The sequence below is a fragment of the Podarcis erhardii genome, assembly GCF_964252035.2.
Source record: "Podarcis erhardii genome assembly, chromosome: 10".
Classification (NCBI taxonomy): Eukaryota; Metazoa; Chordata; class Lepidosauria; order Squamata; family Lacertidae; genus Podarcis; species Podarcis erhardii.
This window is the reverse complement of record NC_138500.1, coordinates 20,843,180-20,865,271: the sequence shown is the minus strand read 5'-3', so window position 1 is coordinate 20,865,271 and position 22,092 is coordinate 20,843,180. Positions and strand designations below refer to the sequence as shown.

Below are 22,092 nucleotides of genomic sequence, written 5' to 3'. Positions count from 1 at the left end.
AGCCTGCGGAGCGCAGCAGAAACTCGTGCTGCACTCCGAAGGCTTCAGGTGGCTATCCCTGAAGCCTCCGGAGCGTGGAGGGAACGCTCCCTCTGCGCTTCAGAGGCTTCGCGTTGCTATCGCTGAAACCAAAGAGCCTGCATTTGCTCCATAAGACGCACACACATTTCCCCTTAATTTTTGGAGGGGAAAAAGTGTGTCCTATACAGCAAAAAATACGGTATATGCTCAGGTCAATCTGATTTAAGGGTAAGAACACTGGCAAGATAGGTCTCCAACTCTGGATATGCAACTTTTAAGTTATTTAACCTTAGAGAGACAGCCAGGTTTTGGTCATGGCCTGCAGTTGGTTCCAAGGCCAAGGACCTGTTTCAGGATCATTGTCGAGTGAAAGGCACCGTTGCAGGTGGGAAGGACTCTCTACTATGTGGTCACAAGGTGCTGAACCCCTTTACCTGCAGACTACAGCAACATGCATCTCTGTACCAGCAGGGAAGAGAACTGGAAGGGAGGAACACAGAGGTACAAGGGCAGGGCACACAATTCCTCCTCTCCTACCATTCTCCTCCCTACCTCTGCCCCCAGTGATTATGACGTAGAGCCGTTGCTACTACAGCCAGTGGGAAAGCAGGACAGGAGAGCCACCAGACCTCTTATTCCTTACTAAAAACAAGTAGAAAAGTCCTTCTGGGTCCCTTTGATGAGAGGTCCATTGCATTAAACAAGAGACAGATAAGTTATGGCCCTCCAGTGGTTGTTGGACTCTAAATCTCAGAATCTCTGCCCACTGGCCAAGACTGGCAGAAGTCAACATCTGGCAGGCCACAGGCCGCATTTATGCCACCATGTAGTCTTTCACGTCCTGTTATTATTTAAGCATTTATTTCAAATCCATCTCTCTTTGTTTTGCTATTCCCAACAGACTTCTTGCTACCGCAGATTTAAAAGTACAATCTGGTAACCAAACAAACAAACAAACAAAAAAAAAACCAATGATGGTTATTATGACAAAGCACTTTATCACAATTTTCTTTTTTAAAAAATAGGTCAAGATTTCTACACTGCATTCTAGTTTGACACAGAGGCAGAAAGAAGGAAACAGCAAACTAAGCCAGCGGGCCCAGCAAAACAACAGCTATTCAGCACAGCAGCCAGAGTGTAAATGTGCAAATAAAGGACAGCAGGCGGCAATAAAAGTGGCATGGTATGCATGTGGCTAGAATACAAAAGCATGCAGATTCTGTGTAGGAGGAAAAGAAGTGAATAGGAAACCTTTCGAAAGGTGCCTTGCATGTTTCCAAGTGGCAGGGTCTGCAGTTGAAAAGAAACAGCATCAAAAGTTTGGTTATTTTTCCCTCCCTCCAGACCCTCTGTGATAGCACGTTATCAGTCTTGCAGGAATCACAACATACATTAAGACATATGTACCACACGAGAAATGCATGCATGCTTAATGCAGAGTTAGAATGTAACATTCTGAAAACCAGTCTTAATTTAGCAGCAGATGTATTTCAAGGTGATCCTAACCGTGCATAATTGCTGCTGTCAGTAACTCCCTCTAATTAGCTAAAATACTGCAAAGTGAAGAACCACCATTTGCCAAATAGATTTTACCTAAGCTAGAAGGGAAAAATGAGCAAGGATGAGTAGTTTAGAAAGGTACCATCACTTACAGGAAATGAAAAACCATCACAGTGGCTCAGTTTGGGCAAGGCTTTAACATGTGTAGAAGCTAGTTACTAGTTGTGGGTGTATTGCCTCCAAACCCAGACACTCACATACTGGATATCATATACGCTATTCAATATTCAGTGCGATGAAGGTCATCATACATAGGGCTGAACCACAGAGGTGTTTGCATAAAATCTTGGAACTGCCAGCACAGTTGCACAGCTGCACTGGACTTTTTCTATTTTCTTTTCTTTCTTTTTTGCAAGTAGGTCGTGCACAACTTTATACCCAACTAGCATAAGGAGAGGAACAGCTGCCATCTGGTGGGTGAGCAGATGCTATCCTGCTTCCCATCGCACCCTGTTTTGCACGCTGATCCAAACCAGGTTCTTGAGCCAAAGTGATCTTAAGGATGACACAACCCACAACTGTAGCAAACCAAACTGCCTATTTGTTTCTTTATTGTGAACCTCTCCACCCAAGTTTCTTCTTTTTTACATCAAATTTCTCTAGGACTGTTATTGCAGTCCTACGTTTCTGGCCAAAAAACAACAAAACTAACATAACAAACCACCACAAATTCTGCAAAGGTATGGCAACGTTTGTTATTGCAGTCCATAATTGTGAACTGTGGCCACCATTCATACATTCTGCTAAGAAAGAACTACCTTGGATTTATAAATGTGGCTTATGAATAGGAAAAGATTGTCCAGTATCACTTTATTTATCTCAGACTTTCTTCCAAAAAGCTTGATAACTTTACCTTTCAGAAACTGTATTGTTTATGTAAGACAGCAATTTCTACACTCCGCATTCAGCCTGAGCTCTTTAAATTCAGTGAAAGGGTACCTTGACACTACTTCGTTTAATGTCATGTTCCAAACTTAATGCTCCTCTCTCATCTTCAAACTAATTTATTTCCCTAAGAATGACATTTTTGTTTTGAACCCAAAAGGAGTGACAAGAATATCAATTTTTTGTAGAACTACTTGTTCTTCCTTCCTCCCCCACACCCAGCCACAAAAAAGAAAATTATCTATGAGAAGAAATTCTTAGGTGAAAGGCCACTTCAAAAACTTATGAGGCTAGACATTTCACATCCAGACTCTTTCACAGCAGGATTAGCAGTGTAGCACCCTGCTTGTGGTTAACGCTTAGCTGGAATGAAATATTCAACGCAGCAATAGAGAAATTAAAATAATAATTTATTTGTCAGACAAATAAATGAGAGGCTCAGTGGTATATGGTTACCAAGCTCTGGCCTGGCCTCCTGCCATTCTGGCCAGCACTTATATTCCCTTAATCCAGCCCCCTTTGCTCCTCCTGTGGCTGCCTCTGTCCAATCAGCCTGGTTGAAATTCCTATTGGCTGTTTGGTAGAACCAATCACAAAAGATACACCCACAAAAGATACACCCACTTCCTTGCCCTTATAAGGGAGACAAAGAGCTATATATATGACATATAAGTAATAATATATCTTACATGGAATCTTAATTACCAGCTCACCTCTTGCCCTCCTTGCCCTATTGCCTTCTAAAACAAATGGTTAATCTTACATTTTTATGTTCAACAGATGTCAAGGATCTTGAGTTTCACATCAACATTGAAAGATTTCCTTCATTTAAGGTTTCTAAACAAATGCCTGACAACTATATATCAAGACTGCTTGGATGGCGTCTTCTGTCTGGCAGGGGGGCTAGGCTCATTTGCCCCTCTGGTCTCCTATTGCAATATGACTCTATGAAATAAGAATCTAGCATTTCTTAAATCCTTTGCATAATTACATTTAAGCCAATATATTTAAGCTAATATATTTCATACATTTATCATAGGTAGCCTCTTAAAAGAATAAAGCTTTTCAAAGTAAAAAGGAAGGAACTCAGTAAAACACAGCTTTTAAAAAGAAACCTCTTCAGTGTACACCTCCCCCTTTCCCCCTCCTTTCCCAGCCAGCTAGATGCTTCTCCCATTAGCTCTTCTCAACATTTATTGCCTTTTTAACTCTCTCAGTTTAAGAAACAGCTTTAGAAAAGACTTTTCAAAAATGTTCTCTTTTCTTCTAGCCAAGCCAGTTGCCTTTTTCACTGCTCTTGGCCTTTCAACCTTAGAAAGAAGATCTGGCTCATTTTACTGGGAGGCACATTGGTATTATTTTACTATTTACCCATTCTTAATAGTGTTTTCTCAGCCTTTTTTATCTTCTGTATCATGTAGGATCAGTGTCCTCGCTCTCAGCCTTTAATTTCCTCTTTTTATGACTTTGAGAATTGTTTTTCTACTATAAATCAATGGGGCCCCCTTGTCTTAGGAGAATGGCCAAGGTTTTCTCTGCCTGGCATGAAACATTTGAAAATCTAAGCCCATTTAATTTAGGAACCTGATCAAGATATAAGCCAATATAAGTCTTGATTAAAAATGCAGTCTATATTCAGATGCCACAGCAGGAGGGAAAAGAAAAGAAAAAACTCTGTTAAGTCTCTTTATTATGCTGTTTTAGACCCAAACAAAGCCAAAATTCACAAACATTACAGACAGTCCAGAGTTGCGGGGGCATGAATTAATTACACCAAGCTGATGGGGGGAGGGGTGAGAGAGAGAATGGCTTGTTACCACTTTCTCCCCAAATATGGTCTGCCTGCATTTACAGCAACACAAGATCAGCGATCACTACCGTACTTCATAATTTGCGTCTCTGTACAGTGGTACCTCTGGTTACATACTTAATTCGTTCCGGAGGTCCGTTCTTAACCTGAAGCACCACTTTAGCTAATGGGGCCTCCCGCTGCTGCCGCGCCGCTGCCACACGATTTCTGTTCTCATCCTGAAGCAAAGTTCTTAACCCGAGGTAATATTTCTGGGTTAGCGGAGTCTGTAACCTGAAGCGTATGTACCCCGAGGTACCACTGTTTTAAGATACACTACTGTGTTGTTTGTTACGTTTACCCCTTATTTGGCTAGCTCCTTTTAAATGCATCTTGCTGTGTTAGCCATATGAGAACATTAAAACTATTAAAAAGATGTATAAGGTATCACAACTTTCAAAAGTCAATGCTCAGAGTATTCAGTCACCGAGGTCAGGGGAGTCTGAAGTCATCTAAGTTATGGACTTATATGGACTTATATGGGCTTCTTCCTGTGAGACTGCCTGAGACTATTTCCTATGAGAGCAGAGGTTGAGGAAGAATGGAAATGTGGTGGGTTTGAATGGAATGCAGAAATCCATATGGCTTGCCTCTTTCCTGGGAAAATCTTATCTGTAAGGGGCATTGCATTCTAGCAGGAATGATACTAAGGTCCATGAACTGCAAAAGCAACCTTGAGAGCTCTGAATCCTGCTTGTTTAAACTGTCTTTTAAAGGGTAGTGTGTAGTGCATGCTAGCATTTGTATTGTGATATTATACACTGCAATGCATCTGACGGGGGAAGCCTTCTGCCTGCTCAGGTGAAAGTCGGTTTAACTTTCCCTGGGACTCCTTAACTGACACTTGAGGAGGGGTTGGAAATAGAACTCTCAGTATGCAAAGTGACAGAAGACAGGCATGTTCTGGGTGGTGGCTGCAGGTTTAGAATATTTAGTCAGGCAGTGTGATTGGCTGGGGCTGGACTAGAGGGGACAGAAGCAGCATATATATGGCCAGCAGCAGTTAGTTGGGATGGTCTGTCCAGGCTGGCTGGCACTTGAGCTGGACAGCCAGAAGGAGGAGGCAGCAGAGAGCATCAAAGAAGAAGAAAGAAGACCCGAAAGGCAAGCAAAGTGGCCAACGATGTGCTGTGTTAGATGAATTACTGGGCTTAGGCTGAAGAGATAAGGGGAGAAGGAGAATGCCTGGCTCCGATGTCTGGAGAGACAGAAAAAGATTCCAGGACAGGACAGGGGGGGATATCTGCACTTTAGTAGGTCGGTGGATAATAATAATAATAATTTATTATTTATATCCAGCCCATCTGGCTGGGTTTCCCCAGCCACTCTGGGTGGCTCCCAACAGAATTAAAAGCACAATAAAACATCAAACATTAAAAATTTCCCAGAAGAGGGCTGCCTTCAGTAGAGGTTGAATCATGATCTTCAACAAAGTCATCAGTTATAGCACTGGTGAGGCTTAACTAGATTGGAGTAAGTACAAGGGCAATTTGGCAAAAGAGCTTCAAGAGGGTACCTAACTGCTTCCTCTCGGTTTAGTAGTGTGAAATAAACTTTTTGGTATTTAACAGTAATGAGTTAGCAAAGTGTATATCCATTTAAAATGTGCTTACATTAAGGTAAGCGCATAAGTTTGTATACTGCATAATACAGTCATAAACAAACACTAATATATTTGTTAAATACTATAACTGCACTTGGATGGTTTTTTAATATGCCTATAGTTACAAGGGTTATTGGTAAGTTAAGGCTTCATGGGTTATAGGTGATATTAAATTGCAATAGTGGAATGGCTTCAAGAAAACCATTTGAATGGAAGTTGGGCTTTGTTGAAAGGATAAGTAAAGAAATAACGCCCTTTCTCTCCACACAAGCATACTCCCTCTTTTTATTGCATAGACCTGGAAGACCAGAAGATACAATCCCTTGCTTATTCCCATCTCCTCTACCCAAACCAAGTGAAAGAAAGATGAGCACAAAGACCAGGCTCCTGGTTATCACATCCTTTGAATCCGGGAGCCAACAAGAAGCAGTGACAGAAAATGACATGGTGTCATCATGGCAGGCTGTGCATTTGATTCTATGATGTCATTTTGCCTTAAACAACTTGGGTCTAGGATACCTTAAGGGCCATCTGGAGGTTATATGGAGGAATGCTGCAAGTTACAGAGGCCTGGCTGGCCACAACTGGAAATCGAGCATTTAGTGTCACTGGTCCCATGCTGTGAAACATGCTTCCAGCAGAGATTCAGCAGGCATCCTCCCTTTTGACTTTCTGGCATCTCTCAAATACAGTTTTATACCAACAGGTATAATGGGCAGCTAGTCGGAAAATGAGCTGCTGTTTGATGCTACTAGGATAAGAAACACAAGCAATGTTTCATATACTCCCTAGATAAAGGCAACAGCACAGAAGTGTCAACCTTCCTGCTGAAAAAGCTTGCACAGGATATGAAAAAGAACATATAGAAAGGGGAAGATATACGGAAAGTCCCAAACTCTCCTTCACTTGTGGAAAAGGAAAATATTATTATAACCTCATACCAAGGGCCAAAGGTGTGGCTTAAAGATACAAACTAGCCAAGAGAACAGGAGCATTTATAAAGCATGAAAAAATGCAACAGATTCTGGTTTATTTTAGCCAACCATTTCATTCAACTGCACTGTACTCTTATTGTGCCAAGACAAGGGAATTTGGGGGATTCCACAAACAAAGAAGGTGATGCTTTCAAAACAAATAATTCCCCAAATCCCAGTTGTTGTTAAGAGGCAGCTTAAGTAGGGTGTGCGTAATAAACCTGACTACATATCAGCTGGCAGGTGTTAGTGGATTATTTGTGAGGATTCTCCTTTCAAATAATCCAGCACAAATACAGCAAGCAGGCTAAGATTTATTCCAAAGCCTCAAATAGATTTACAGGTATACACAAATCCAACACTGCACTGCAAAATGGGTCCTCCAAGCAATGGCAATTATTACATGCAGTTTACAAAGGCTGGAAAATATTTCAGGTCATTATTTTCAGAATGTAATATTACATGGCAGCATTAAAGATATTTAAATCAGAAACAGGAACTGGAAAAAGCAGTTAATCATCTTAACATACTGTCAATGGTTTAGTTGTTGTTCCTATAATTAGAAAAGGTTCCTCACAATCTCTTCCCCTCCCTCAATTAAAATCATGGATATTCAAGGGAAGATGAAAGCTTTGGTGATCTCGAAGGCAAATGGACAATATCCTTAAATAAACAGGAGGCATTACCAGAGCACAAAACTTTGAACCAGTTAAGACAAGACACTACCACTCCTTTCCAGGTCAAATAGCTTCTGCTGCAGCTTATGAAACTGGTTGACAAAAACTCCAAGTGGCTCCAAGTGTCTTTATTCCTTCAGAATTCTTTTGTTTTCATACGGTGTAGCAGCTAGAAGAGGAAGATCACCCTGCCCATTATATACCCAGTTGCTCACTGCAGCCTCCTGGTGAGGGCCTCTGGCAGATACCATCTTATCAGGAAATCCCATTTTGCACAATATAGGAATCAAGCCTTTAGTGTTGTGGCACCTACCTTTTGGGATTTGCTCCCCTTAAATATTAGACAGGCCTCTATTTAACACCTCCTGCTGCCTTTACAATGCCCACTGAAGGCCTGCATCTTCCAACAAGACTTTTATGTAGAGATCTTTCCCAGTCTGCATATATTTTGGAGATGTTTTTCAATGTTTTGATTGATTTATCTCTTGTGTATGTCCCACCCCAGACTGCTTTGGAAGGAAGGGCAGGATACACATTAATAAAGTAGCAACAAGTGAGAGCTGCAATCCATTTATTTATTACAGTTATCTCCTACCTTTCCTCCAAGCAGCCCAGCGCAGTGCACACAGTTCTGTTCCCACCATCTCCCGCCCTAAAAACATCTGAGGGCTCTCCAACCCATTACAGGAAACAGGCATCAGTTATTCTAAGCCAAAAACAAAGCAATCTCTCTAACAAATGAAGATTATCCAGTTACTGTAAGAATAATTGTGTCCTGTCAAAATGATTATTTCGGCCAAGATGAATGGAAAAACCCCCTGCAATAATGATGGATGGATGTGAATGCAATGATTCTCAGTTCCTATTTTTTATGGCAATCAGAAACACGTATAAATCTATTCCTAATCATCCAACTAATTTGGACCATCTTTCTGCCATCCTCTGCACCAGGCGGCCTTAGGTAAGCCCCTGTTCTCTCAACAGCATTATAATACTGCCCTACCTTCCAGCGTTGAGAGCTGAAGCAATCTCTGTCAAATGCTTTTAGCATAGGAAAGGGGTATAGCTCAGTCACAGAGCATCTGCTAAGGCCCTAAATTCAATCCCCAGCATCTCCAGGTGGGACTAGAAGCATCTCCTGTCTGAAACCTTGGAGAGCCTCAGCCAATCAGCGTTGACAACACTGAGCTAGTCAGACCAATGTTCTGGCTTGGTATAAGGCAACTTCCTATGCATTCCATTAAAATGCTAAGTGCAATTGCGATGTACTCCACTATCCCCCAAATGAGGCAGCTGTAAATAGAAGACACACAACTTCAGTTCTAAAATTGCTGAATGCTATGAGCGAGTAACAGTAATACCACCCACAGGAATGGCAAGGGGACAAGCAAGCTTTCCTTGTTGTGCAGGTGGTACAAATCCAAAGCGGCTGTGCCTTGCCCTCAGAATATAGAGAGAGAGAGAAATGTGAAACACACGCAGGCCGTGGAAAGGCGTCGGCAGCTTTAAAAATTAAAATGCTGGCTATTTCTTAACTTGGCATGACTGTATAACGGCAACTGAACAGTAGTTTCCTTTTAAGGATCACATCCCATTATGAGCAGCCCTTACCGTTTTCGTCTCCAGTTTTTTTCCGAAGATCCTCTGCAGAAACGTTAACCAGCTGCAGGATGAGGGGGCGCCGGGTGACAATCCCTGTGCCTCGTGGGAGCAGGTCTCTCCCCACCAGACTTTCCAGCACAGAACTTTTCCCACTGCTCTGAAAACAGAAAAGGAAGCAAAGGAATTGCATATTGCATTCTACTATTCCAATAGCCTTGAACAAATGACAGAGTTGGGAATTTCATAGGTTGTGGACAGGTGTCAATACAAACCTTCCCCCCAAAAATCAGGCTTTGGAGAAAAAGATGGATCTATCTGTTGCAATAGATTCTAGACTGCCCTCTGTTGGCAATTCTGCTTTTATCCCATCATAGCATTTCATGAAAATCTAGCATGAAAGGGAGGGAAACTATAGCTGCCTCCCAGGCATGGGTGTAGGGGGGCAGCTGCCCCCCTAGATCAAGTAAAACAACAGATAATAATAATAATAATAATAATAATAATAATAATAATAATAATTTTTATTTTTACCCCGCCCTCCCCTGCCAAGGCCGGGCTCAGGGCGGCTTATAAGCAATAATAAAAACAAGTTGAATGAATACAACTTAAAAAATTGGCTCCAAACCAAAGGCCAGGCGGAACAACTCTGTCTTACAGGTCCTGCAGAAAGAAATCAGATCCTGCAGGGCCCTGGTCTCATGAGGCAGAGCGTTCCACCGGGCCAGAGCCAGTGTTGAAAAGGCCCTGGCTCTGGTTGAAGCTAATCTAACTTCCTTAGGGCCCGGGACCACTAGGGTGTTGCTATTTATGGACCTTAAGGTGGGGCATACCGGGAGAGGCGGTCCCGTAGGTACGAGGGTCCTAGGCCATGAAGGGCTTTAAAGGTCAAAAGCAGCCCCTTAAATCTGATCCTGTACTCCACCGGGAGCCAGTGCAGCTTGAAAAGCACTGGGTGAATATGCTCCCATGGCAGAGACCCCGTGAGGAGCCTCACTGCAGCATTCTGCACCCGCTGGAGTTTCTGGGACAGCTTCAAGGGCAGCCCCGCGTAGAGCAAATTACAGTAGTCAAGCCTGGAGATGACCGTCACATGGATCACTGTTGGATGGGGTTGGAAAGTGAGAGAGGAAGTGCGCCAGACCAGACTATGTTCCCAATTCTACAGTGAGTACTGGTGAGGGAGAAAAAGCCTCAGAAAGAGCCCCAAGAAAAGCTGGAAAAAATCAACGTTTAAAAGATGGGACACTAATGCAAGTACACCATTACATGCTATTAATCCTTTCTGCAACTATAATTAAATAATTTCATCAATAATTTTGATGAACCTTAGCTGCAGTACTAACAGGCCGACCTATCAGAAGCAGCTAATTACGGATCATAATGCTCTGAAGCATTCGTACAGAAAACAATCCAAGAACTATCAGAAGCTCAGCTATGATTTTTAAAAGGCACTTACAATGTTATATGCCAAAGAGCTTAGAGTTTACAAAAGCATAAAAAGTCACTGAAAAATATTACAAGGCTAACCATATTTAGTTACAGTCTAACCCAACTCAAACTATCCCTCGCCTGACCACGCTGGCAGGGGCAAATGGGAGTTTGAGTCCAACATCTTAAGGACCATGGGTTCCCCATCTCTGACGTAATCTACCCTTACAGTGATCCTCAGTACTCCAAAAGGTGTTAACATATATTTCCAATAAACTCTAATAAATCTCCTTCCTCAGACTGAGCATAAATTACACTGACTGCAAATTAGTTTCTGGGCTCAATTCCAGGGACTGATTTTAACCTTTAAAGCCCTAAATGACAACTTGGGCCTGGCCTGGCTTCAAAATCTCCATTTGTATCAATATAAATGGGTCAATTTTTTTCTTTTTAGCTGCTGGTCTTACTGCTTATTGTTGGTTGTTTGTTTGTTTTTTACTGTAAACAGTTCTGCATACATCCATAACCTCAACAGTCTCCTTCAAATACTGTACTGTATATTTTTTTCTCTCTCTTCCGACATACATATATAGAGAGAAAGAGATAATGAATGAATTTTACATAAACCTCCTATAGACACAAAACTGTAAGGCTGCCATTGCACAACTCCCATTGGAGGACTTCTTGCATCTCAATGCAATATTTCAGGAAGTCATGACAGGGGAGCGGAGCAATAAAAGAGACAGGTTTTAAAGGAGTGGTTTTAAACAGAAGCCGAGGTCTGACTCAACAGGGATGGAGGGACACAGGGGAAGTCTTGAGGATATGGGGGACTTGAAGGAGTTGTGAGGGGATGGGGATCTGGCTGAGGTGTAAGGGGAGGAGGCCGTGAGGCTTGGTGAGCAATGCAAACAGGGGCAGCAGCCCCAAGACTCTGTCTTTGTGCACATATACACACAAACATAAACTACTGCTTGAACTCACTTCTCCAGTTCATGAAGCAGTAGTGGGACTTCTAAGTAACTACAGTCATACCTTGGTTCTCGAACACCTTGGTACTCTAATGCTTTGGCTCCCAAACGCCAAAAACCCAGAAGTGTTCCTGTTTTCAAATTTTTTTTTTGGAAGCCGAACGTCCAAAGCAGCTTCCGCTTGAGTGCAGCCAACCGTTTTTGAACGGTTTCGGGAGTCAAACGGACTCCCAGAACGAATTAAGTTCGCAAACCAAGGTTCCACTGTATGCATTTATTCTACTTGCTGTTAAAGGGGTACTTCTTAAAAGGCAAGGTATTTTGTCTGCAGCAACTTGCACCCTTGCCTTTCAATCGGTTAAAGGCAGTTTTGTATTTCAGCACTAGCCTGGTAGCTGTAAGCATCCACAAATGACAAGCGGTCAGGATGGATGGGTTGCTCCAACCTTCCTCTGCACCCAAGACAGAAACCATGTGGAACACTTCATAGAAAACAGGGTTAGTTTCATGCCTGGCACAAAAATGACTCACTCCCTCTGTCCTTTGCTAGCCCCTAGCAGGCTAATAATTTTTTTGCAAGGACTTATTTCTGAGGCTGGTTAAAAGCTTCTAAGTAAGTCATCGGATTCCTCAACAATAAATAAATAAAATTGCTGCAGGTGTGGCTAACCTGTGGCCCTCCAGATGTTGTTGAACTACAGCTCCCATCATCCCCAACTATTAGCCATGCTGGCTGCGATGATGGGAATTGAGAGTCCACTGAGGGGCACAAGTTAGTCATCTCTACTGCAGAGTGATCAGTATGTTGGGGAGGAGGAACCTACTCCTTTACCACCTTGAGGGTTCTTAAGGGGTCCCTTCCAACTCTACAATTCCACTATCAGCTTAATTAAGCATCTGTAGTTACACTGAGGATGCATCAACCTGCCACTTCTTTGGTTACTGACAAAACGGATTTTCAAGAAAAAAGGGGTTTTATTTGTAAGTTAAACTATTTACATCCAACCTTTCTGGTGCAAGAACACAATTCAAAGCAGTGGTGTACAACATTTAAAATTACAATTTCATAAAACAAACAAACCAAGTAAACAAGATCAGCAGTTAAAAATCAAGTTTAAAAGCCATTATCTTCCTCATACCAACAAAAGCCTGCTAGAACAGAAGAATCTTTAGTAATAAGATTATACATTTTCATCAAGAGTCTTCATCTGGATTTCAGCAACACTCCTCCATACACTGAATGGGGGCAACCTTGGCAGCAAGAAAGGGGGAAATAGCAGCTGTCACACCTTCTTAATGCACCCTAGAATAGAACTGCCAAACTAGTTACAGCAGACTAACTGAAGCAGCGTGAATCTGTAGCACACTGTCAACTCACTGTAGCACACGGCTCAACTGAATCCATGCACACTCAAGCTGTGGAGAATTTACAATATAAACAGATAATTAGTGTCAGTTTCACTTTGCTGCTCTTCCTCGATTTATAGACCAGAACAGGAAAAGCATCATCTTGCAAGGACGTAAAAAGAAGAAACCCAAGCTTCTCAAGGAAATTTACCAGGCCTGTTAAACTGAGATCAGCAATTAGATTTTATTCTGCCAGGCTGAGAATTGCCAGATGAACGGCTGGGGCTGACTGGAGTCGTAGTCCATAATATCTGAAGGGCACCAGGTTGGGAAAGATTCTTTCCTCATAGTGAGCCCCACATTGTTCAATGGGGCTTACTTCTGAGTCAACATGCATAGAATTACACTGTAATAAAGTACTGATTCAAATTGGTACAGTATTAAAGATACCTACTTAAATCATTGATTCAAACAAAGTCATCCATTCTGGAATTAACACATTTTCTAAAACACACACATTTTAATTTGTTGCTTTAACAATTAACACATACTGACTTGCAATGTATTTCAAAACCTCTGTAAATGCAACTCACATGTATTTTGCACAATAGAATTAGATTTGGTTAGTGTTCAGGATGAGAGTGTGAAATTAATGACTTTTTACTGGAAATTCATGAATTTGACTCTCTCTGAAGAAATACGGAACTGTATATAAACAAAATCCTTTGTTTGAAGACTGCCTCCCTTCCAGGATTTTGTTTTCACATAAAGAAAAGCAGTCTGTGGTCGCGTCTGCATATAATGCAAAGTCATGGTCTGTTTTAACCATGGTTATTTCAACAAACCACAAGTCACAAAACACGCTTGTTTCTCCGAATCTTGGTTAGTTTTCCACAGCTGTTCTTGCCTCATGCTGCCGTAGCATGGACCCTGTGTGAGGTCCATAAATAAACATATATATACACACACACACACACACATATATATATATATATATTTGTTTTAATGTAACGTTCTAGTATGTAACTATACTTTCATAATATTTTAAGTTGTCTGTTGCTGCTTCAGTTTTCGTATACCGTTAAGAGGTACAGAAATGAAATAATCAAATCAAATTGAACATAGGATGTTTAAGAAAGGCTGTTGGGTTTTGACATGCAGGCAATTCCCCATTTCTGCGAGGGTTGCATCAGCAGAGCACGCCCTGCCCCCATTCCTCCCTCTTTGAGGTCCAAAAGGATCCGCAGGTCAGCAGACACACGTCCATCATACTCGTTTAAAATGGTCACTGCCTGTCCTGTGATGCCAAATGATAGTTAAAGCACGCCATGGTTCATAAACCAATGAGCCATTGTTTCACACCATAGTTTGGGGCCAAAAAACAAATCATGGTTAGTCTAGTCAGCTCGGCTACAATCCACACTTTGGCTAAATAAGCCATGTATTAGCATTATGTGAGAACCAGGCCTTTAGCTTAACATGTCCAATAGATGGATTACATTCAATAGAAATTGGTCAAGTTTATAATATATTGGCATAAAATTTTGATTTTTAGATTTTTTTTAAAGAGATACTATAGCTGAAATGTGAAAAATCCTCACAATTCAATTTTTTAGAATCATTTGTCATCTGCTCTGCATTTCAGCCTTTTAGCATTTATTTTATTTTATTTTTACTTTCTACCTCTATTCCTAAACATGCATAGAAATCCCACATAGTGCCTCTGCTTCTTGACCCACCTGAAGACATTTTTAAAAGTGTTGTGACAGGAACCGGTCAGGTCTAAGCCTCAGGCCATTTCAAGCATCTATCTGGCAAGCATGAAAATAATTAAAGATTCCTCGCCCAGGTAAAGTGATACCTTAGAGGCCTACCAACTTTAACTCTTCCAATTTAGAAGATAAATATCAAAAATTAAGACTGGTTTTCCCTATCAACATAGACAGAAATGCTGATGATACGTTTCTAACCACAGAGTGTCATTCGGGAAGAGGGCGTCTCTCTTGGCTGAAAAACCAATTTCCAGAGTTCCCTGGGAAGAAGTAGCTCTGTGAAAGGAATAGAGGTCTCCTAACAACTCTCAGCATCCTTAAACTACAATTCCCATTATTTTTGGGAGGAAGCCATGACTGTTTAAAGTGGCATAACACTGCTTAAATGCACTGTACAGTGCAGATGGGGTCCTGCCCGACCTGCAAATGCCAGGGATTGAACCTGGGACGTTCTGCATGCAACACAGATGCTCTACCACTGAGCTACATCCCTTCTCTTCCTGATGTGCGTTCCTCCAACACTTGAAAAAAAATGGGATAGCCTCCACTTGCATGTGTACATCCAAAGCACAATTCCTCAAAAGCAACCATGAGGGGGAAGACTATGCCAGCCAGATGCTTCATTGCGTTTCCCCAACGTACACTGGAAAGAGTCCTAGATCTGTCAACGACTAAACAGAGTTCACCCAATCTTAAAAAAATGAGTTGTAACATTAATTTTTTATCTGCATAGAATACAGCGAAAAAAGTAAGTCAAGGACCTCTGTGTAATACTGCTCCAATTCCAACTGGGAAACACTTACTAAGTAGGACTAAACCATGCCTACAGAGAATAAAAATTAGGTCACTTAAGTTCAACAGAGCATATTTCCAAAGAAAAGTAGTATCAGTGAAGCATGAAGCAAGGAGAGGCATGGGGGAAGGAAGGCATGCAGGGGGGAAGCAAAAAATGTTTAATGCAAAATTAAGCAACATCCAAGGGTAAAGCAAGATTTCATGTTGCAAATGCATTAGAACAGTGTTTTCCAACCTTGGGTCTCCAGCTGTTTTCGGACTACAATTCCCACCATCCCTGACCACTGGTCTTGCCAGCTAGGGATGATGGGAGTTGTAATCCAAAAACAGCTGGAGACCCAAGGTTGGGAAACACTGCATTAGAATACAGAAACCCCAGTACAAGAAAAGGAGTATATTGAGATAAAGACGCAAACAAGAGATTCATCTTAAACAGAAAGATCTGGATTTGAAAGCAAAATGCACTACCCGTTAGTGTATCCTACTAGAACTCCAATAAACTTGTTTTAGAACCTGCAGTTCTGCATGTCTCAACCCTTTGACCAAGTCTAGGAATGTAGAGTTTCAACACATAACCCACCTTGGCCAAGACACACTCTGAGTGATAACCTCGGGTAATTCACCCTCTCCAAGCCCAAACTACCAAACAGGACTGTTAAGTGGGTAAAGGTGAAGAAAGAGAATAAAAAAACCCCAATGAGTTCTATAAAAGGAAGTACAGTGTGTGTGAGAGAGAGAGAGAGCGAGAGAGAGAGAGCGCTTTCCTTCCTAATAATAATAATAATAATAATAATAATAATAATAATAAATTTTATTTATATCCCGCCCTCTCCAGCCGAAGCCAGGCTCAGGGCGGCTAACAACACTAAAATAGTGCATCAGCACACAATTTCTGACTTGCAACTGGCAACTAGAAGTGTGCCTATCTACAAGCCAGATCATCTCTCATCCTACCCACTAATTCCCACTAATTCTTCAAAGATACCAGAGCAACTCTAAGCAGAGGAACACAACTATAAATGCCCACTTAATGCATGCAGAAGCAGACTTAGGGAAACACAAGTCCTGCTTCACATGCCTGATAGAGTGAGTATGTTTTATCTTCCCTCTAGATCAGGCATCCCCAAACTCGACCCTCCATATGTTTAGGGACTACAATTCTCTTCATCCCTGACCACTGGTCCTGTTAGCTAGGGATGATGGGAGTAGTAGTCCCAAAACAGCTGGAGGGCCGAGTTTGGGGATGCCTGCTCTAGATGACTGGAGTACAGCCAACTTTAAATTAAATTACAATGATAAATAACAAGCATAGGGCACATTTTCCTCTTTTTATCCTATAATGATCTTGATGACAGCAGAGGTGTGCTTACTTCTGAGTAAACATGCATAGGATTGCACTGTTAGTTCTACAAATTGAAAACATATTAAAAATGGGGAACTAGGAATTGTTCTCAATGGGCAGAATTCAACCAAGTTGCTACATGCAAGAGGACTCCTCACCCATCCCCTAAATCTGCTCTGGAGGGTGGGAATGAGAGGGGGAAAGTTTTGCCACTGAGTGGACCACATTCCATGCACACATACCCAATTAGCACTACACTAAATTCCTGAATGAGGGAAATTTGCTTTGCACAAGCAAAAGTCTGCTGTGCTGCTGTAAAAGCAGCACTGGATATAACCCCAAGTTCTGTTAACTACATTGTTCTCAATGAAACAATGTCAGTATAAGAAGCTTCAAATGTACCTGCAAAATTACTCCCATGATAGCAGCTTGGATCACGGTGTAGCTATTTTGAGCGCAAGGGAGCTGGCATTTTTTGAAAGGCACACCTATCCACCAAAGAAGGTCAACCAAACCAATTGCACAAAAATCATAAATGAATGGGGAAAAGAGTTTGGATAAAAGATAGAACAACTTATTACACTATTTCCCACATTGTCCTTTTAAAAAGAGCATTCCAAAAATAACATAGAAGAGAGGTAACATAGAAGAGAGGTAATGACCTCTGGGGGTGTGGGGTGTGGAGAGATAAATCAGGACAAAAATAAGGGGAATTAAAACTGAGTGTCCCCCGGGCTCTAGTTAAACCTGTCTAGATGGGGGAGCAGATACTAGAAGGTCGAGCTACTGAGGATTCCCATCCCTGGGCAGTAAGGTCACAGAACTCAAGAAAGGCTTACATTTTACAGTCCATATTGGAAACCATATAGCTAAAGTATGTTTATCCAGAAGAGAGTTCCACTGAGCTCAACGGGACCTACATCCCAGCAGAAAAGATATGGAATTTACCAGCAGACGTTCTCCCAGACCTGAATAAAAAAGGCAACATGTATGAAAAGTGTATATATGTATAAATTACATTCCATATTTAATAGGTAAAAGCAGAGTTAGGATCCTTTATTATTCATACATATATATATGAGCTGATATCTCACAGCTTGTGAGCTGATATATCAGAAGTCAGATACATGGATGAGTTTTAAAGAACTGGAGGAAGGGGGAAGATACTTCAATACCCTAGCTCCTGCCATGACTATGAAATCTAGAGTTAATTACATCAAAATAGCCCCCAAATGCAGATTGATATTTTGCCCCCAAAAAAGCATGTTGATGTATACAGTTCATAGAATTCAGCTTCTCTTGACAATGCAATTACCTAGGAGGTTTTTTAAAAATATGTACATACAGCCCTGATAATAGTCTGCCAGATTCCCATTCCCTTCACATTATCACCCTGATAACCCCACGCCTACAAACCTTCTGACTTTTCTTATTCTCAAATCTTTATTGTTTTCCTTAATCCCCACCCCCACCCACACACCTGATACCTCACATCAATTAAAACATATTGTTTCCAGGTTCTCATCCTTTGTGTATTGATTACTGTTTTTTACACCACGCCCTTCCTTGGAAAAGCTGAGAGAGGCTCATGTATGGTTCTCAGCTCATTACCAAGACAGGCAGATGAAAGGACAAGGCCCAGCTCAGTTTTAGCAGCAGAACCATATCATATCTCTAAACCATTATCTGGATAGTTTCTTAAACCCTCTAGCTTGCATTATCACCTCTCACCATTCAACCCCAAATAATCAATTCAGTAGCAGACGGTGCAACAGGATTTGGACAGTGTATATGTCTGTGTTCACAATCAATCTCAACTGAACTGACAATGTAGTTCCCTGGTTTGTAAAGAAGCATGGTGACCTACTTTTCTGGTTGTTGTGAGGAGAACACACTTTATGTGGGGTCAGCATACACGAGGCCAGACCAATTCCGAAAACAGTGGGAGTTTCAATATTTCCTCAAATCTACATGATTAAGAACTTTTCTGATTTGTTTTTAATGTTTGATGTTTTGTTGTATTTTTATATGTGCTGTAGGCCATCCAGAGATGTGCAGGATATAAGTAATAAAATTATTATTATTATTATTATTATTATTATTATTAAGATGACACCAAAATTGCTTTCTTGGATCACATCACTTCCCACAGCAGCCAGCCAGATAACCCTGGGAAGAAGCTTCACAACGAAGGCACAATCCTGTTCCACTAGTCCCCCGTTATCAGTTTCCTTGTTTGTTTCTTCCGTATTACACATTCGACTAATTCCAAAGGGGATAGTCTGTTCCAGCTAAAAGAGAAAGCGCGCGAGAGCGCGCACACACGCGCACACAGAGCTATGGCACCAAAAATAAAGCTGTAAGCTGCCACGAGCCGGCCAGTCTCTTAAGGGGCCACAGGCCACCTTTCCCCCTTCTTTGCATTTGCCACTCGACTAGCAAAGAAGAGAACCGAACCGGTGCTCTGTGGAAGCGTCACGTGCTCTCCCAGCCCCGGGTCTGACGCCCAGGGAGTGACCTTCGCCTGGAAGCTGGGCGCGAGGGGGAGACCCGCCGGGGGGGGCGCGAGGCGCCTTTGGCGCAAACCTTGAGGGAAATACGTATAACTGCTGCGAGTCAGAACATGAGCAGCAATAAGCGGCGACGTCCATTCCCGCCCAGACACTGCAGGGGAAACCCAACCTCCCGCCCCCCCCCCCAGAATAACCCTCACACGAATGCCAGCCCCAGGGGGCGCCGCCACGCCCAGCCCCCCTCGCAAGGGGCCATGAAGGGCGACCCCTCCCTGGGCTGGGCGGACGCGGAGGAGGTCACCCTGGCGCAGGCCCCGCCCGCCCGCCCGCCCGCCTCACCTGCGTCCCGACCACCACGATCTGCGGCAGCTGGATGACATCGGCGCCCACCGTGTTGAAGACGTCCTGCAGCTTGTTGATGACCGGGATCAGCGCCTCCATGGCGGCGGAGGCGGCCGCGCCGGAGGGAGAGGCAGGCGACGGCAATGAATGGAGGAGGGAGGCGGCGAGGAAGGGCGCCCGCGTTGCCACCTTCCCCCGCGCCGCCGCGGCCGACGACGACCATTGGCGCCGGCCCGCTCTCTCCCAGAGGCCTCTGCGCGCGCGCGCCTCCGCCCGCCGCCGCCGCAGGGCACGGCGGGAGTTGTAGTGCTCGGGACGCCCCGCGGGAGGAACCGGGAGGGGCGCGTCCTGCCGCAGAACGCGGAGAGATGCCCCCCTTTTCCCGAGCTGCACGTGTCTCCCTCAAGCGGAACTTGAGCACGTGAGGACGTTGTCCTACGCAGCTGGCTGGCCTAGAGCATATTTCTGAATTGCGAGGTGGAAGAAAAGTGCATGGAAATAAAATAGATATGCCCTCCCCAATTTATTTTCCCCGCCCTCCCCGCCCCCATCGCGGAAGACAAAGCTGCCTAGATAATATCTTTGGAGAAATGCGACATTTTGAAGGTAGCTGTTTAAAATGAGACCAGGTGGGGCAACCATCTCTAGAGGGCAATTTAAATATATAAGAGCTGATATAAGAATTTTAAGGTCTTAGATAGATAATAAATGTTCATAAATGTACCAAGCAAACACGTACATAAATATATAAACCACATGTCTGGAGCAGCACAGGAATACAGTCCTGAAACCATTTTGATTCCCAAACTGACCAAATGTTTCTCTGCAAGGAGGGAGAGGGTGAGGGATCCTTCCCGTTGTCTCAGGAATTAAGTGATTACCATCTATGATGTAGGTATGATGTTTCTGGGGGTGGTCTTGAGCTCCAGGGCAGGGAATTTCAAAATGTCTATATAAGGGGAGGCACACCTTTGTTCTGGGTCCTCCTCCTGTCCTGCGTGTGAGGGGAGCACCCTGTTGCAAAGATCAGGCTTGCTAGCTGCTTTGCTTCTCAATATTCTCTGGTTGGCCTCTGTTATTTTCTCCACCGATGGAGAACCTACAAAGGACTCTATAAGGTCTCTTGTGTACCCCATAAGGGAACAAGACCAGATTTTGTTCGCAACAGAGCATTGTTTGTCTCTACCACCTGGAATTCAGAGAGAGTCCCATTTCTGTTATAACCACTTTGTTGTTGTTGTTTAGTCGTGCTTAGAGCTTATTAAAAATAGATCTCTCACTCTCTCTTATTCCCCAAGGTTGACTGTTCTGGTCCCATCCCTAAAGCAGATGCTTTCTGGAAAGTCCCCTCTAATTTCTCAATTATATAATGCACAACGTGTGACTTGACCTTCTTGAGTGAACTGGTGGGCACATGGTGATGTTTTTTTCTCTTTTTTACTTTCCATTTGTGGCACAAATGGCTTTGAGCTGTGGTTGCTGGGTTTCATGTATGGATGATATTGACTAATGAAAGGAGATTTTTTAATTTGTGCCGATGGGGAGTACGGGGGGGGGGGAGTGAGTGAGCAGTGGTGTAGCATGGGGGGCACCACAGGGGCACTTGCCCCAGGTGCAAAATAGATAGGGGTGCAGAATTTCATTACCCGGTGCTGCCTCCATGCAGCTGCGCGTTTCTATCTCTGGGCTCTGTTGAAAATGGCTTCCCCATGCAAACCAGGAAGTGACCTCTCCAGACAATGGAACGCTTCTTTTCCTGAATCTGCAGCTGCAATCTGCTGGGTGACATGATTGCGCATGTGTCCTCTGTCCGGTTGCCTCCCTCTGGGTGGCCCTGGGCACTGGCAACCCACGCTATGCCAATGAGACTGAGTGAGTGTTGGGTGGATGGAGTGAGATTGTGTGAGTAGAAGTAGAGGAAGAGAGAAAGACTGGATGGGTGTGCATGTGAATAAGTGTAGGAGAAGAGAGTGAGGGGGCTGAGCCTCAGTAGATGTTGGACAAGAACTTTTTAAAGTTTTAATATGTAAGTAAGCATTCATTCTTGCCCATCAATTGTGGGTGGGACAGAATGGGCAATCCACATACAGCGGACACAGAAAATCTTATATGCCCTGACAGCAAAAACTAGTGTTTGTTTTTTCCCCTTCTAAAAATTTATCTAAACTTGCATCTTTACATATAAATTGTTGTTGTTTAGTCGTTTAGTCGTGTCCGACTCTTCGTGACCCCATGGATCAGAGCACACCAGGCACTTCTGTCCTCCACTGCCTCCCGCAGTTTGGTCAAACCCCTTGCTGGTAGCTTCGAGAACACTGTCCAACCATCTCGTCCTCTGTCACCCCCTTCTCCTTGTGCCCTCCATCTTTCCCAACATCAGGGTCTTTTCCAGGGAGTCTTCTCTTCTCATG

The 22,092-nt window shown here is 43.1% G+C and overlaps 1 protein-coding gene across 4 annotated transcripts in view; it reads right to left on the bottom strand.

Moving 5' to 3' along the window:
- DNM1L (dynamin 1 like) overlaps positions 1-19,866 on the bottom strand; it is a 40,847-nt gene extending 20,981 nt beyond the window's left edge. Inside the window, exons 1-3 of one of the 4 annotated variants that reach the window (XM_081878899.1) lie at positions 19,679-19,866; positions 9,181-9,328; positions 1,273-1,311 (exon numbers count right to left, since the gene is read on the bottom strand). In XM_081878899.1, coding sequence (XP_081735025.1) covers positions 1,273-1,311; positions 9,181-9,328; positions 19,679-19,780 — 289 coding nt within the window. In that variant the 5' untranslated portion in view covers positions 19,781-19,866. The remainder of the gene's footprint in view (positions 1-1,272; positions 1,312-9,180; positions 9,329-19,678) is intronic. The other 3 variants (XM_081878901.1, XM_081878900.1, XM_081878902.1) reach the window with 3 other exon arrangements.
- Between the last annotated feature and the right edge of the window lie 2,226 nt (positions 19,867-22,092).